This window comes from Terrapene carolina, unplaced genomic scaffold, assembly GCF_002925995.2.
Source record: "Terrapene carolina triunguis isolate 2854851 unplaced genomic scaffold, T_m_triunguis-2.0 Scaffold926, whole genome shotgun sequence".
In the NCBI taxonomy this organism is placed as follows: domain Eukaryota; kingdom Metazoa; phylum Chordata; order Testudines; family Emydidae; genus Terrapene; species Terrapene triunguis.
In genome coordinates, this window is record NW_020665277.1 from 5,948,980 (window position 1) to 5,966,835 (window position 17,856).

At 43.8% G+C, this 17,856-nt stretch overlaps 1 protein-coding gene across 2 annotated transcripts in view; it reads left to right on the forward strand.

Annotated features, from left to right (window-relative positions):
* Positions 1 to 275: 275 nt before the first annotated feature.
* ZFP91 (ZFP91 zinc finger protein) overlaps positions 276 to 17,856 on the forward strand; it is a 29,732-nt gene continuing 12,151 nt past the window's right edge. The window contains exons 1-5 of one of the 2 annotated variants that reach the window (XM_026661035.2): positions 276 to 372; positions 1,282 to 1,307; positions 14,670 to 14,885; positions 15,183 to 15,219; positions 17,632 to 17,724. In XM_026661035.2, coding sequence (XP_026516820.1) covers positions 17,651 to 17,724 — 74 coding nt within the window. In that variant the 5' untranslated portion in view covers positions 276 to 372; positions 1,282 to 1,307; positions 14,670 to 14,885; positions 15,183 to 15,219; positions 17,632 to 17,650. Of the gene's footprint in view, positions 373 to 1,281; positions 1,308 to 14,669; positions 14,886 to 15,182; positions 15,220 to 17,631; positions 17,725 to 17,856 lie in introns of those variants that run through there. The other variant, XM_024211297.2, reaches the window with a different exon arrangement.

The window sequence follows — 17,856 nt, forward strand, 5'->3', positions numbered from 1 at the left end:
CAAGGAGGAGCAACCGCCGCGGCCCCCTCCGCTCGCCGCCCCGATGCCGGGGGGGACCGAGCTGTCGGGGGGCGCCGCGGAGCAGGGTGAGACCCAGGGGCCGCCCGCCGCCGGCCGCCGACGCGCCCCCGCCCCCGAGCAGGGGGAGGAGTCCGGGGGCAGCCGGGTGCTGAGGGGAGGCCGGGAGCGGAGCCGGGCCGCCGCCGCCGCCGGGGAGGGAGCCGCCGCCGCCGCGTCCCGCCGCCGGAAGGCTGAGTACCCCCGCCGCCGGAGGAGCAGCCCCGGCGCCCGCCCGCCCGAGGAGTCCGAGCCGCCGCCGGCAGCTGCCGCCCCGCCGGGAGCCGGGGGCAAGAAGGGGACCTCGCGCCCCGTGTGAGTACCGGGCCCGGAGGAGAAACCGGGACATGCGCCCCCCCCCACACACACACAGTGACCGGGGGAGACTTTGGATCTCCACACACAGACACTTGGGGGGGCGGGGTTCTGCGTCTCCCCTTTTCACACAGACACGGGGGGGTTCTGGGTCTCCCCTTCTCACACGGACACTGGCGGGGGGACGGGCTTCTGCGTCTCCCCTTCTCTCTCTCTCTCTCACACACACGGACACTGGAGGGGGGACGGGCTTCTGCGTCTCCCCTTCTCACACGGACAGTGGGGGGGGGGGAATACTCTGCTCTTTAGCCTTATCAGAATCTACTTGTACTTTACTTCTCTATGTTCATATGCACTCACAGTACAAGAGGGTCTTCTCCTCAAAAGAGTGCAACCTTTTCCGTTCTGCAAAAACTGAATTGCTAGTCAAAGGCATTGAATGAATATCATGATAATTTGGCAGCTACTTGAGTAGTGCTGGGGGGATGGAGGGGGGGGGGGTCCACTGGCTTGAAAGGTGCATGGAGACTCTTGGGACTTGTCTATGTGAGAAAATTGCACTGGTTGAGGCTTCAGGTCATGCCTTGGGTAGAACTGTATGACTTTTTCATGTAGACAAGCCCTTATAGCCGTAAGATTTCTCTTGTTAGGATGCATTTCAGAAAGCATTTTTGTCTCACCCTAAGAAAGCCATAGATTTTATTCAGTGAGGGAGGGATGCCATGGAGAAACTGCCAGTTTTCTTTGAAAATGGTTAAAAAACAGCCTTTCAAGATAAGGGAACCTTTATTTGTTTGTTTACTTTGCAGGAGCTGCCCACACAATTATAGTTTAATGGAGTTAAATGTTAGTTTGTGTAATATGGCAGCATCAATCTGTTACTTATATTTACTTTTATATTTCTTTCAGATATGCGCATAAAGCAGCTGGTAAAGGTAAGATCTGAATGCCTCCTTCATTCTGAGTTGTTCCTTACGATTAACATGTGGCATCAGGGAAAGGGAGACTTTTCCTAAGGCAGCCTTCCATCTGATGCATCTTCCATTTTAAGATAGCATTTCATGTTTGTTTAGTGTTTAATATATTGCAATAGTGCCCCAAAGCTCCACTCGAGATTGAGGTCCCATTGTGCTAGGCTCCATATAAACATAATCCTGGACCTGAAGAGCTACAAGGCCCTGGTTCTCAACAGTCTCTGTGAACATCATATTACAGGATCAGGCCCTAGTGTGACATATGAAAGGTACAGGGAGGGGGATGGATTCAAATATATACATTTGTATATGCATATGGATTTGCTTTCTACTGTAAATGATGTCATCTAGCCCCATCTGCCTCTCCATGGATGGCAGTAGATTTCTTCTAGGTGCTGCAGCAGAGGTGACTGAGGAGAGATTTGGAGGAGAAGGTAGTGGCCTTGTGGATCAAATCATGGAGAGCATTTAGTGTGTAAGAGGCAGCATGGGAGGAGTAGAAACATTATGTGCAAAAAGCTGACAGATGGATACACAGGGCTGACAATGGTGGAGCAGGGGGATGATAGAGGCCTCCTCCTGCAGCAGTTTACAAAACAAAGTATTATGTAGTGTTTGGCAGGCTGAAATGGACAGAGCCTCACAGAATGGGAAATCTCCCAGCAAACTCAGAATGCAGAGACTGTATACATACACAAACAGCTCACTTTTCTCTGCTGCAGTGTTCAGTTTAATTTTGATTTGTAGGCATTTGTGCCCCAAAACCTTGGGGCATCTCTAGTCAAATGATGTGCTGTAACTTCCTATTGGCACTAATCTGTGTTGCCATTTGTAGACAGACAAATAAATAGCCAAGGAGGAAAAGGAAGGATTGTAGGCTGCAATGTTATTAACAAGCAATTTGAGCCTTGGATCCCAGGCATATAGTGAGGCCTTAAGAAGGGAGAAACCAGGGGCCTCTTCAGAGTTCAATCCAGCTGGGTGTTAAAATGTCGCTCTTCTACCTACCATGTGATAAATTAATTCTGTGCTGATTTGCAATGCGTGCTTATGAATTCATTTAGCTTATACACCGCTAATATATATTCACATTTTACTATGTAAAGAACATAATTAGTGATGTGTGTTGAGTTAGTGCCTTCTAGGTTAAAGTTAAGGTTGCTGGAATGTGTAAGGAGAATATCAATGCTGTTTTCTGAATGTATGAATCATAATTGAATATTTATGTAAATTATTTTATCTAGTCACTCCCAATCTATTAAATGCTTAGGCTTTTTTAAGCGATCATGCTGCTAAGTTGGCCTAATGATTCCACTTTTTTCAGTTGCTTAAAACTTTCTGAAACTTTTCATGTTTCAGATTAGAAAAAGACTAAGCTTGGGAAATTACAAAGTTTAATTTTTTAAAACTTTGAGCAATGAATGCTTTAGCTGTCCTTGAATGTGAAAACATGGAAAAAATTCTCCACATTGAAATTCTTGTGCTTTTTCTTTATGAACCAGCCCTAAAGCCAAAATAGATAGCTCTATTTCCATGCCAAATTTCAAGCTAACTGAAGAGCTATGTCTAGCCTTGTTTAATAGGAAAACTTGCTTTGAGTTTTTCACCTCTTAAAATCCCATACCAAGTAAGAGCCTTTTGTAGCTCAAAGTGTGCATGAAAGTAACTATGTTCAGTGATTGTACAGCACCTAGCATAATGGGTTTCTGCTGCAGGGCTGGGACCCCAGACACTGATAGTACAAATATTATACACTTGCACGTTTGTACTGAGTGAACCTGGGAGTACATGAAAATATCCAGTCACTATATTACTGTGCATGGACAGGGATGCTTGGAGCTGGGGAAAAGTTAAAGGTGTACAGAAATTACCCATAGTCTGGTTCACCTTAGCTTTATCGTCTAGGAAGATGCCAGCATCCTTCTCAGCCACACAGCTCATGGTGTGCAGGAGAGAGGCTAGAATATTTTGGTGGCATCTATTCAAATAGTATCCGATTGTGTAACTTACATGGTATAGTGCCAGTTTTTGCTAGCCACAGACCTTTGAAGTCCTGGAGGGTGAAGCTGCTGCATGTTTAAAGATTTAAGTCAATAAATGCTAACATTAAGTTTATATGTGGAATTTGACTGTGCATCCTTATGTACTTGAGTTATGGTGGTATTTAATTATCACAGACTATTAAATACAATACTGTATACAGTTTTCTATTTAGATCAGTTGTTTTCAACCATTTTTCATTTGCGGACCCTTATAAACATTTCAAATAGAGGTGCAGACCCCTTTGGAAATCTTACACATAGTCTGCATCCCCAGGGGTCTGCGGGCCACAGGTTGAAAACTACTGATTTAGATAACTCTGTACAGCATCTTGTAATGACTGTTTGTCTGTGTATGGCAGACAAACAGTTCATGAAAATCACTTAGTTGAAAAGTACACAGTAAACCAGGGGTAGGCAACCTATGGCACGTGTGCCGAAGGCGGCACGCAAGCTGATTTTCAGTGGCACTCACACTGCCTGGGTCCTGGCCATCGGTCCAGGGGGCTCTGCATTTTAATTAAATTTTAAATGAAGCTTCTTAAACATTTTAAAAATCTTATTTACTTTACATACAACAATAGTTTAGTTCTATATTCTAGACTTGTAGAAAGAGACCTTCTAAAAACGTTACAATGTATGACTGGCATGCGAAACCTTAAATTAGAGTGAATAAATGAAGACTCGGCACACCACTTCTGAAAGGTTGCCGCCCCCTGCAGTAAACCATATGTATACAACATGCATCTTGGGTATTCAACTGAGCAGAAGTGTAAATTTTCTGCAGCATATAGGTCACCAAAATGTTTAGCTCAATAAGCTCTTCATATTTGGAATTGTACTTAGAGGTGCAAGCATCTGTGCTGCAGCTTGCAAAGAAAATGTATAGTTTGAGTGCAGACAGAAATACCTATTATTTAATAGGTTCATTACAATCGTGCCTCCAGGCCAACCAAGAGAGGGGCCCCATTTGTGCCAGCATTGCACAAACATAGAGTGGCTGCTACCCTACAGAGTTTACAAAGGGTGGGAGAAGGGGTATAACACACCAACAGAGTGAACCATGGGATGGCAGAATTATTAAAATAAAACAAGTACTTACACTATCAATAAAAACCATAAGGAATTGCTATGCCAGTATAACTAGTATTGTGTAAAAGAATAAAAATAGTTACAGTGTAATGTGTATCTAAGGGCTCACTGGATCATTGACTTCAGTGCATAGGCACAAAGGTCTGCCTTTGTGCATCTGATAGCAAGATTGTGGGAAGGCTAAGGTTGAAGAAGGTGTGTATTGTATTTCATGATTGATATCAATCACAAATAGAAAACTAGCACATAAGGAGACAATTAAAGTTACAAAGTCAGCCTTAATTATTGTATTTCCTGGCTTGTGTGCTTTATCATGCAACTGTAATAGAATCCTGATATATTTTATGAGATGATTGTATTTTCAGATGTTCTTGTACAAGTACTTCTTGCTTTTTATTAACTATATTTTTCAGTATAATTAGTAAGTCCTTTTATATAGCTGTTTAATTCTGTCAGTTTTCATCCTAATATCCATAAAGTTCTAGACAAACTGTGTACTATAGTTCATAGATTCATAGACTCTAGGACTGGAAGGGACCTCGAGAGGTCATCGAGTCCAGTCCCCTGCCCTCATGGCAGGACCAAATACTGTCTAGACCATCCCTGATAGACATTTATCTAGCCTACTCTTAAATATCTCCAGAGATGGAGATTCCACAACCTCACTAGGCAATTTATTCCAGTGTTTAACCACCCTGACAGTTAGGAACTTTTTCCTAATGTCCAACCTAATGTGCAGTTTCACACGGGTTTAGATATTCTTCTCATGAAAAAATTTTTAAAACTGCAGTTCTAACTAAAATGCTAATGTTGGAAACTACTGGGTTGTAGATTTAATGGTTAAATTTTGATTCTTGCTTTTCCATTATCTCTGAATTGAAAATTGACCTTATAAATTGAACCTGTCAGTCCTGTAGGTACTGAGCCCTTTAAAGCTACAAAGTAGCTTTCTTTCTAAACCCCATCCCACCATTCATCTGACATTAGTCATGGATATATTTTGAGCTAAAATTTTACTGCTGGTTTCTGCCAGAAGCTGAATGTTTTTGGAAAGTTAGAGTAAAATCCTTTCACCAGTAAGAAGTTATGAAAGTTTTTTGTTTAAGTCCTTTTTGTATCTTTAAAAAAAGATACTTCTGAGTGGGCTAACTTTGGGAAGGAGAGGGGAGATAGCAGCTGAACTTTAAAACTTGATGTGTAAATAAGGCCTTAAATGAGCAGGAAGTGCTTTGCTAAGTTTGGGAAAAAAACACATGAATATCTGAAACTTCAAGATTAAGTGCTTGCAGTGGAAATGTGTGAAGATGCGAACTTTGCATTTAATGATTGATTCTCTGCATTTGTGTGTAGCCTAAGGTCTCAGTTACTGGTTCACAAAATACATATGCTTTGCCTTCAGTCATTAGTGCTTGTAAGCTGTACAAGAAGCCTACTTTTCTTTTTGCCTTTTGAAAAAGAAACTAGCCTTCAATATTAAGTTTGGAAGATCAGTCACTCGAGTCACAAAATCTCCAAAGTTAATGTTGCTCTGCCAATGTTAACACAACCACATTCAAAGTTTGTACAGTTATTCATTGCAACCCCCTAAAGATAGCATTCTTAAGGTATACCATGAAATATACAAGATGTTTAATAGGGCAGTTAACTTTTCCAGAGTGTGACTTGAGTGCCCTGATATTGCAACTTTAATTTCACATTGTTACTTTTTTGCATTTAATACAGAAATTACTTTGTGTCCAGATACTTCCTAATTTTATTACTACAGTACAGTACTACAACTTGCTACATCTGTGTTTCTAAAGTTGCAAAGAGAAGATTTATTCTGTTTGAGAAATAGAGTGGGGCTACAAAAGACAGTGCTAGAAACGAGGGAATAGTTAAAGATGACCTGTAGGATATTTTTAAAAACTGGGTTTGTCCTTTTTTACCTATGATCAAGGATTCCATGACTTACCGTGACCTCAGTGACTTCTGCAGCAGCCGGTGTGGGAGCGGGCTCAGGGTTGGGGCAGGGGGTTGGGGTGGGGGGCGGCACTTACCTTGGGCGGGGGGGGGAAGGGACTCCCGGGCTCCTACCAGTGTGTTCCTGCAGCTCCTATTAATGAAATTAATAAGCAGCAGGTTTAAAACAAACGGAAGTGTTTTTTCACACAATACCCAGTCAACCTGTGGAACTTCTTGCCAGAGAATGTTGTGAAGGCCAAAACTATAACAGGGTTCAAAAAAGAACTAGATAAGTTTATGGAGGATAGGTCCATCGGTGGCTATTAGCCAGGATGGACAGGGATGGCGTCACTACCCTCTGTTTGCCAGAAGCTGGGAATGGACGACAGGGGATGGATCACTTGATGATTACCTGTTCTATTCATTCCCTTGGGGGCACCTGGCATTGGCCACTGTCAGAAGACAGGATACTGGGCTATATGGACCTTTGGTCTGACCCAGTATGGCTGTTCTTATGTTCTAGGGACCGGGGGCTCAGCATACTACCTGTGCCCACAGGCACCACTCCCATTGGCTGTGGTTCCCAACCAATGGGAGCTGCGGAGCCAGCGTTTGTGGCGGGAGCAGCGCGCAGAGCCCCCGGTCCCTCTGCCTAGGAGCTGCAGGGACATGCTGGTCGGAGCCCGGTAGGGAGCCTGCCAGCCCTGCCACCCTTTCCTCCCCACCCGCCATCACCAGCAGGGGTCCCAGGCTGCACGCCCCCCTTCCCTCCCAGTGCCAGCCGCAGTGGGGGGTGGCCCTGGGCCATCACCTGCGGTGACCCCGGACTACCCTGGCCCAAGTTTTACTTAGGGGTATATAGTAAAAGTCATGGACATGTCACGGGCCATGAATTTTTGTTTGCTGCCCATTACCTGTCCATGACTTTTACTAAATATACACATGAATAAAACGTAGCCTTACTTATGATGTATAATGAAGGCCTGAAAGAAAGGTGTAGTCTGATTTTTAACCTTGGAACTATCAGAAATATCACGTCTGGTCTCTTTGTGTTTTGCTGGAGGCTCTGATACATATTATATGCTTATGTCTTAGTTGGAGGGGTGGTTATAGTGCTAGAGGGATGGGGACCTAGGCCCAGTTAATGAGACTCTTGTTTACTACCACTGAAGAATGGCAAATCTTATTACAAATGTATCTTTTCTCCCAAGTGTTCATTACATATTGGAGTTGAAGGGATGATAAACAACCTGACTAAAAATCCCTTCCTGTCTCAGTTGATCAGTTCTCCAGTTACCGTGGTCTTTCAGTGAGGGACAAGATCTAAATTTCTAACTGAAAAAACAAGCCAGAAAGCTGCCTTGGCAAACCTTTTGAGTCTTTATACATTACAAAAAAGAAAAAAAGGGGCTTCGGACCACTTTATTGTCTTTGCAGGTCACCTTTATGGTTGAATGTGTCATTTAACTCTGCATTTCCTATATCTTGTGTTTAACTGTGCAGTCTTCACATTGCATTATTGCAGTGGTTCTCAAACTATTTATCATTGTGGGCCACATATGCAGCTTGCTATGTATTATGTGGGCCCCATCCCACTATATCTATCTATCTATCTCCTAGCTGTGCCACAGCAGAACGGTGAAATCGAATTTAATGCAACTTCGTAGTCAGGCGATTGAACTAGTTAAAAGTCTAACTGTACATCCCAGAAAGCTAGCATATGTTAATACAGTTTTGTCTTCAGATTAGTAGCTCACTTGAAACTCTAAAGCACAAGTGAATCATTTTTCACTTAATTGTCCACGATTAATTTCTGATTGTCTACTGTGTAGAATGCCACTTTCAAACACTCGTAATTTAAAGATGAAATTTTTAAAATTTAACAAAGGTCCTGCCCCTCACTTAAAAACCAAGTTTAGTTGGTTTGGGGTTTTTTTGTACCTGGGGAAGTGGGAAATGAATATATAAATGGCATATTTGTCTTACTGTTTCAACTTTAAAAAAAAAAATTACCTTTGGGCTGAGGTGGAGCATAAAATGTTTCTGAGTCGTAATGGGAATGGGAATTGTAAATAAAAATGGGTCTATAATGGGAAGGCCTGCAAACTTTATATAGCTTCCACTGGCCGTGAAATCAGCAATTCAAAATTAAAAACACTGTTGTAAAAGCTAAATATAGCAAATTAAACAATTGCCATTTTAGTTCTTACAGTGATAGTGGTTGAAAGGGTCCTCCAAACTGCTGCTGAAAAGGTACCACTGAGGGAAAGGAGCAACTTAACACTCACTTTCCTCGTTCCTTCTTTCTCTTCCCTGTCTGCCTGTTTCTTTAACCCCTCCCCCCCTCCACTGACTCCCATCATCCTTTTGTTTAATGGGAGGATTGGAATTTTTGTTTTTAATTGATGGAATCTCAACTGTGCACTCTTGGGAACTGGTGCATGGGGGTGACACCATCAAAATAGCCCACCAAGCTAAGCAGAATGTGACTTTGCATGTTGATTGTCCTCAGCCAGTTCTAATGTGCAAATATCTCTTGAATCAGTCTCTTGTAAAATACCATTTTAGACTCTTCCCTCATCACATGATTCATTGAACCTGCTTATTGTCACTGGCTAACAGCAACTGAAAGGTTTTAGCAATGATACATTTCTGGTGCACTTGGAAGTCAAGCTAAAGCTTCAGTTGCAGATTCCACAGGAGACTGTGGCTCTTAACAATGGATGGAGCAAGTTACATTGGCTTTTCAGAAGACAAGAAATGTAATAAAGGTTTTGACCCGTTTTTGCTCTTTATGGTGAATTATGTATTTTTGCTGTCCAGTATCTGATTCCTCTCCAGGATTTCACTTTCCTTTTCCTCCAGTGTTCTGGTGCTTTCACTTCAAGGAGAGCTTGTCTATGGAGTGTCTTTCACTTCTGCTGGGACTCTTTGGTCAGCCAGCATGCTAAAGTACAGATGCACTGTGGCACTCTTACATAACTCATTTGGTTGAAGAGGTCAAGAATGTAGACCAAGCTCCTGGAAAACTCCTCTTAAGGAAAAAAGCTGGTTTGGGACAGTGGTACGCTACTGATGAATAAGAGAGTGTACTAAAAGTGTGGAAATTTCACTGTTGCCTTCCAGTGAATTGTCATGAGAGCTGTGGGAATGAGGGTTTTTTTGCCATGCTGCAGAAAGCTGAGGTTCAGAAGGAAAAAGTTGTCTCAAGCAGTAGCAGAGTGGAGGGCTGCCAAAAGTACTTCAGCATTTAACCCTTCTCATATCTGGCTGCTTCAGCTATCCTTACATTTTAAAATAAACTGAATAACTCTCTGATCTGGGGTTTGAAGGAGAGGACTTCCTGATCTCTGTGAAAAATGCTTCCAAATCAAAACTTGCATAGTGGAGAAAACTGTTTACCTTGTGCATCTAGAGTTGGGACTCATGATGCCCAGCAGATGCTATATTGAGTATGGAGGGTTATTTGGGGGAGGGATAACTCAGTGGTTTGAGCATTGGCCTGCTAAACCCAGGGTTGTGAGTTCAATCCTTGAGGGGGCCATTTAGGGATCTGGGGCAAAAATCTGTCTGGGGATTGGTCCTGCTTTGAGCAGGGGGTTGGACTAGATGACCTCCTGAGGTCCCTTCCAACCCTGATATTCTATGATTCCATGATTTGAGAGCATTCAGTTGAGAGAAGTGAAACACTGAATATCCAGACTCTGTCCCCTTCGTTAGCGTGGCATGGAACAATAAAAATTTCATAACAAATCTGTGTGGCTAACTCCCTTATTTTCAGTGGATGGTATTTTCTTTGCTTGCAGTAATATTTTAAACAGTTTAATGGTTATACTGATGGAAGTGGAGTTACTCAGTAATTTACAAATGCAGTATGGTGACCTGATTATTGGGATGTTTACTATGTGAATGTATTTGTAATAGGGGACTATACGGGTAAACAAGTGGAAAGGGAGGAATGGCTCAAGATGGAAGCTGCTTCTCAGCAAACACTTAAGAGACAATACCAGGATAGGGAAAGACCTGGAAACCAGAAGATCAAAAGAACTGAGACAGAATTTAAAGAAAGGACTCTGTCAGGAGACAAAGATAGGTTTTGCGGGGGTGTCTGAAGAAGATCACCACGTGCCCAGGTCAGCATCAGGAGATGGGAAGCCTTTGGGTAAGATAAACATGAGTAGACTGTTTTAAAATTCTTTTTTCTCTAAATGATTTGTTCCTACTGATAAAATAAACAATCTTTTGGTTTTAAAAGGCTGTTTGGTCACTATACACCAATGGTCATAGACTCCAGAAGGGAAGAACCATGGGTGCCAAACTCACTCAGACCTGCCTGGTAAGCATGGTTGATACACAGGATCCTGTAGCCCAGGGCCCAGTGTAGGAGTAGGTGAATCTCAGAGCACAGAAGGAGCACCAGGTGGAGTTGTGATATATCTGCAGCACCTCCAGAGGAAGGGGTAATAGCTTCTTCTAACACATGGGGTTATGTGAGCTAGACAAGAATAGGTCAGTGGAAAAAGGTGCTGCTTCTTCCTTTAAAGGATTCTCAGCTCTATAGACACAGATTGATTGCAGAGTTGTAATGGTTAGGGACACATGAATACTGAATTGGAAGGCTGGCTTCTTCAAAAGAGCCACTCTTTTCCTCTGCAGAAATGGCTAAGCACTGTGAGGAGAAAAGGCTTAATCCCACAGCGGTTCATTGGGATCTCTTCTTTAGCATGATGAATTTCAGTGAACATCAGTTCTGAGTTCACCTATTAGTAAGGCTGAATGTTTGTTGGAGCTGCACCTTGCATGACACAACTGTGACTTTTACACACATGGCTCTGTATGTACCCAGGATAGTGAATTCTGGGGTTTGTAATGGTTTTAAACTAATAGGTGTACATTAGTTCATAACAGCTTTTAATGTAAAACAGAATATTTGACTTATAATTTCCCAGTATTCATCAAATTTGTGTTTTGGCTGTACAGAAGCCAGCTTAACATGCAAAGAGCAATGAATTTGCTAGACAAAGTGATACTAAAGCAGAGGAACATGTGGAAATGAGAAATTGGGAAATGGCTTATTAAACATTTTTACTTTGAACAAGTGCCCTGAAATTGCCACATGTGGTGTTTTGGGTGTACTTTATACATGGTAATTCTGAAGCCTGTTTCAACTTGATTCACTGAATTAAACCTTAAAATATTAGTTTTTGCCAGTCTGCCAGCCAAATAAATGTGTAGGACATATGTCCAATCTGCAACGTGATTAAAAACATTTTTCAAGAGCAGCAATAAAAGGGTTAACATTTATATAGAGGTTGCACTTGACAGGGAAATCTCAAATTATTCCATAAAGTATTCAAATGAAGGGACTGATTTGTAAATCCACCCAAATGAGAGCGTTTTGTGAATTGAGACAGAGGTAAAGCAGAATAGGGCTAGAGATCTTAACGTAAACTGGGCAGCAGAGAAATGGGGTAGGTCATGCTCTGAAATTAAATATATGTAAAACCATAGATAAATCTTGTTCACTGTTTCACAGTAAACTTGCAATACTTCATGCAGGTCTAAGCCCCAGTTATTGATTACTTACTCTAACCATTGGCGGCTGGGCTTGAAAAATCCACTTACCAGAGATAAAGGGAAACTTTGCCTGGTTGGGATGGAAGTGCTAAGCCACGATTTCTGCAGAATCCAAGTCTTACATTTTTTTTCTTAAAAGGATGATTTCTCATCCTTATGTTTGGGTAGCTAGGTGGGGACTTTTGAATATGACTCTCTGTGGGGCTGTATCCTAAGGCTGCAGAGGGAACCATTGTGTTGCTGCTTAAACTTTGAACAGCAGTAGAGTAAAATTACCACCTCTTGTCTGTTTCACAGTTGCTATTCCCTACCTCTGGACTGCAGTGAAACTGTCAAGAATCATGTCAGTTTCACAGTACTGCTGTTGCCAAGAAAGCTTTGAGTAGCAGTAGAGGCAAGCATTTGAGCTAGTAATTGTGGATGACTCCAAAAAAGAGACTGAGAAATTAGTGGAGTAGAGAAATACTCCTACAGACCTCCTCTACAACAAGGAGGCCCTGGAATAGGAGAAATCAGTAAGTGCCTTTTTCAAATATCTGGAGAGGAGTAGAGCTTCAAGTTTTATCAGACAGTTCTTAGCCAGAGGCTGATATAACAGATGGACCTTACATAGGGACTCCAGAGACTGCATCCTGGTAGAAATCCCAGCTGGTGTTGATGGAACACAGGTTTCTCACAGGAGACTTGGCTCTCTTGAATTATTGGACCAATCAGTAGCAGCGCAGAAGAACATGAATATATTGAAGATACATGATGGGTGGGGGGACCATGATATGAGACCTTGTTCACTTTGCCCATCAGACTTTATTAATTCTGATACTCTGAATTAAGGTATCAGAATGGTGCTTTGGATGGTTTTCACACCCACATGCATTTGGGCTGCAGTTTTCCTATTAGAATTCAGCCCTGATATCAAGAGAGAGTGACTGTCGGGGAGAGATGCACTTAATAGCTGTGTCTCAGCCTATCCTTCCAAAACTAGGACTGCCTCTTCTGCAGGTCCAAATGGAAAACTCTTCTAGGTATTTACAGTTGGGCAACTAAATTGCTTACTTAGCTAGGTTATTTTCTTGCTTTGCCAGACTTTCCTAGAAAAGACAGTACATACAAATGAGCTAAAATGGACAAGTAAAAAGGAAAGAATGGATGCTCAATTTGGATTGCAGGTCTCTTGGAGAGCTGCACTTTGTTCTAAAACAGTAACAAAATACCTGAGCATAGCCAACAATTTGTTTCTTCTGCACACCAGGATTCACTAAATGTGAAGAAGCACTTGGCTTCATTAGGGCTAATCTGATGGCAAGTGGGAAATGGGGGGGGGGGGAGATCTTGGCATTACTGGGGCACAAAAGATTTTTCTGAAAGTTGCTCCCACAAAGTTTTATTGACTTCCCAAACATTTACATGTGGGGATCAATCTGAAATGCATCAGCCCAAAAGGAACAACTTCTAGTAGTTATAAAGGAGTGAAAATGCAGGTGAAGAATGCAAGGGCTTGTTAAAATTGTTACAGGTGATTGTGTTGCTTGCTTTTGCATAGAAACCAGCAAGTCTCAGCTCAGATCCTTCAGGATTTTTGCAATGTGTAAACTTCAGTTTAAACAGCAGTGTTCGGCGATTCTATGATATTCAATGTGGGCCAAACTTTTGCAGATCTTTCATAAAACTTGCTTACTGGAATCTGTTTCAGTGCTTTATAATAAGTTATAGGAGAATGATGGTTGGTTGGGGACAAAGGGCAACAACAATGATCACGGGCATGGAATGGCTTCCACACGAGGAGAAACTAAAAATATTAAGGCTGTTCAGGTTAGAAAAGACACAACTAAGGGGGCATATGATAGAGGTTTCTAACATCAGAATGGTTTTGAAAAAGTGAATAGAGATGTTTTGTTTACCCTTTCCCTCAAGACAAAAACCACGGGTCACTCAATGAAATTAATAGGCAGTGGTTTTAATACAAACAGGAGGAGGTACTTTTCATACAAGGCACAGTTACCCTGTGGAACTCATTACCAGGATATGTTGTGGTGGCCAAAAAGTATAACTGGGTTAAAAAAAGAACTAGATAAGTTCATGGAGGATAGGTCCATCAGTGGATATTGGCCAAGATGGTCAGGTACCCAACCCTATGCTTTGGGTGACCCTCTCTGACTGCCAGAAGCTGTGAGTGGAAGATGGTTGGATCTCTCCAAAATTGCCCTGTTCTGTACGCTCGCCTTGAAGCTCTGGTACTGTCAGAGACAGGATACTGGGCTAGATAGATGATTTTTCTGACCCAGTGTGGCAGTTTTTGTGTTTTTAAGTCCTTTTCATGTGAGCCTTCGCCTGAGAAACTTAATTTTTAAAAACATCAGATTATTTTGTTATCTTTAGTCTGAGTTACAGAGATCAGGATGGCTTCCAGAAAAAATACATGGGTAGAAAAGTGTGATAAGACTCTGTTTATATGCTGTACCAAGAGCTCTTCTCTGTGAGGTGAAGGATCTGGCCTGTATCACTTTGCAGTGTTATAGTCCAGGTCCACAGCCCTCCACCCACTTACTGAACATAGAGGGACATCTCCATTATTGAATAAGCAACACACTGGTGGAGATATGGCCAGCAAAGTGTAGAGACGGGATTGTGTTCATTGTTAACCTAGGAATTGCTTTGCGTGTTTCCCTCATAGATCCCAAAGAAGAGAGGGAGGAGGAAGAGGTTTCCACCATTCTCACCCATGGGTCTCCTGTCAGTACAGCCAGGCCCGGACGAGGCTGGCGCAGCAGCAGGACGGCTGCTGCTGCTCGCCAACGTGACACAGAAAATTCGCGCAGCTCCAGGTCCAAGACTGGATCCCTGCAGCTCATCTGCAAGTCAGAACCAAACACAGATCAGCTTGAGTATGGTATGTAGCAATTAGGGGAGTGGGAAATATTGGGATTAAAGTGTGAACATTGCCAGCAGAACAGTTTGAGGCTGATAATTTAGGTGTGGGAGACTGGTGCCAAAACACAAACAATCTGCTAGAGACCACTGGCAAAAAGCATGGTGCCTCGCTATCCTGAGCATATTCTCATCAACTGCAGCACATCCTAGTGCTGAACATTGGCAGAAATACTTCCACCCAGATCTGCACATTGCAGTCTGGTCTGTGTCCCTTGTGAACAGTGATTAAAAACCTAATGGTGGCTTTTCTTTTCAGAGGTCACAGAAGAGCATCAGTCTCCAACTGGAATCAGGTAGGAAGCTCTGGTTTGGGCCTTTTTCTTTTTGGTTAGAGCCATGGGAAGAGATGTGGTATCACTTTGAATGGTTCCAAAGTTAACTCTTCAATCTAATGGATCCTGAGCTTGCCATGGAAGGACCAGTTCAGTTTCCATTTTCATTCAATTTTAGGTCTTTCCTCCCTACCATGTATTGGAGGTGACATCTTACAATGTAAAGCAGTGGTTTTCAAACTTTTTTTCTGGCAACCCAGTTGAAGAAAATTGTTGATGCCTGTGACCCAATGGAGCTGGGGATCAGGGGTGTGGGAGTGGCTCAGGACTGGGGCAGAGGGTTGGGGTGTGGGGGTGAGGGCTGTGGGGTGGGGCTGGGAATGAGGGGCTCAGGGTGTGGGAGGGGGCTTTGGGCTGGGGCAAGGGGTTGGGTTGCGGGAAGGGGTCATGGCTCTGGGCTGGGGGTGCAGGCTCTAGGATGGGGCCAGGGATGAGGGGTTTGGGGTGCAGGAAGGGGCTCCAGGTTGGGGGCGGGGTGGAGCTCAGGGCTGGGGAAGGGGATTGGGGCATGGGGTTGGGGGGGCGGTTTACCTTGGCGGCTCCAGGTCAGCGGCGCAGTGGGGGTTCTAAGGCAGGCTTCTTGCCTATACTGGCACTGCAGACCACACTGTGCCCTGGAAGCGGCCAGCAGCAGGTCCGGCTTCTAGGCGGAGGTGCGCAAGCGGCTCCGCGCAGCTCTCGCCCGCAGGTGCTCCTCCCCCCACCCCCCAGCTCGGTGCAGGGGCAGCGTGCGGAGCCCCGTGGTCCTCCCACCTAGGAGCCGGACCTGCTTCTGGCTGCTTCCGGGGTGCAGCGTGGTGTCAGAACAGCTAGGGACTAGCCTGCCTTAGCCTGGCAGCACCGCCGACCGGGACTTTTAAAGGCCCGGTCGGCGGTGCTGACCAAAGCTGCCATGACCCAGTGCCTTACATTCTGTGACCCAGTACTGGGTCACAACCCGCAGTTTGAAAACCACTGATGTAGAGGTGTGGGGATGTAAATAGTACAGTGTGGATTGTATCCAGGTTTATTACATAGCAATGGGGCTCCTTCAATAGAACCTATAATCAGGTTGCTTGGTGGCCCATTGTTGCTAGAGCCTAGTAAAGCTTGAAAAGGTAAAGCAGGGTCGTGTTCCCATGAGGCTGTTAGTCAGAGTCTGCTGTGCGGTACCTAGAGGGTCTGTTTTGAAGCTCTCTGATGCATACTGTCACAGTTCAGGGCAACTGCATCTCTAGTCCCCCTCCATGGTCCAGCAAGGGCACACACTCAGGCTTCTGGCTCCCCATCTGTCCTCTCTCCTGCAGGAGACCCACATTGCTTTCCCTCCCAGGCTGCACGGTTCCCTGACTACACTGAATTCCCCCAAAGGCAGACTGCCTTAGCAGGCCTTCTTGGCCTTCTCTTCAGAGGCTGTAAGCAATGTCACTGCCAGAGTTAAGTTACCACATTGCTCTTTCTAAGCAACCACATATATTCTTCAGGTAAAAGCATTACCTAGAACATGAACACAATAGGAGAACCTGTATGCATGCTAACAAGCTTATCAGAGATTCCTCAACCCCAACAAGGCCTCTGGCAGTTTTTCACCAGGATTTTTTTTCCCTGCGGTTACAAGTTCATAACCACATTGACTCAGAACAAGCACTCCCATGAATCTAAGAGTCATTCTCTTCTCCACTTTGGGGCCTTTTAATCTGTCCTCACATAACAAGGGGTCAGCAGACAAAAGGCCTCCTCCTCCTCAGCAAGCTTCAAAGGCTGAGTTCGGTGCATCTCCAGAGGAGTTTACAATTGCACACACCTCCCCCTAGAGACTTCTGGGAAACCCACTTTAGAAAATGCGCATTATTTCAGATAGTCCTTTGAAGCTCAGAACCCCTCCCAGAGCTTACATTAGTCAGGCTCATCCCCCTAGAGACGTTCCATAATAATACAGAAACAGGTGCATTTTCAATACAGTGAACTCCTAAAATACTTAAACCTAATTCAGTATGGTTCAACTTAATTCCATAAGGTTTGGCCAGGATATAGGAGGAAATTGTCATATCCGTCACATGTCCCGTTCCTTATTCTGTATAGTCTGTTCATTTTCCCTAAACAGTCTTGGCTGAAGGATATCCTCCCCGTTCCAGGGAGTGTCATGCAGTGACTTATTTCATATATAACAGGGGTTCTCAAACTGGGGGTCGCCAGCTGTCAGCCTCCACCCCAAACCCTACTTTGCCTCCAGCATTTATAATGGTGTTAAATATACAAAAATGTGTTTTTAATTTATAAGGGGGGGGCGCACTCAGAGGCTTGCTGTGTGAAAGGGGTCACCAGTACAAAAGTTTGAGAACCACTGATATATAAGCAGTTCTACTACCTCTTTTTTTGCCTTCTCCATCATAGCAGTGATGAAGAGGAGGAGATGCTCATCAGTGAAGAAGAGATTCCCTTCAAAGATGACCCAAGAGACGAAACCTACAAACCCCACTTAGAAAGGTATGCTGGATTATATACATGCATAGCTTGCAAGACCAGAAGGGAGCATTATGATCATCTACTCTGAGCTCCTCCAGAAAACAGGCCAAAGAACCTCACCACATAGCATCTGCATCAAGTCTAGAACTTTGA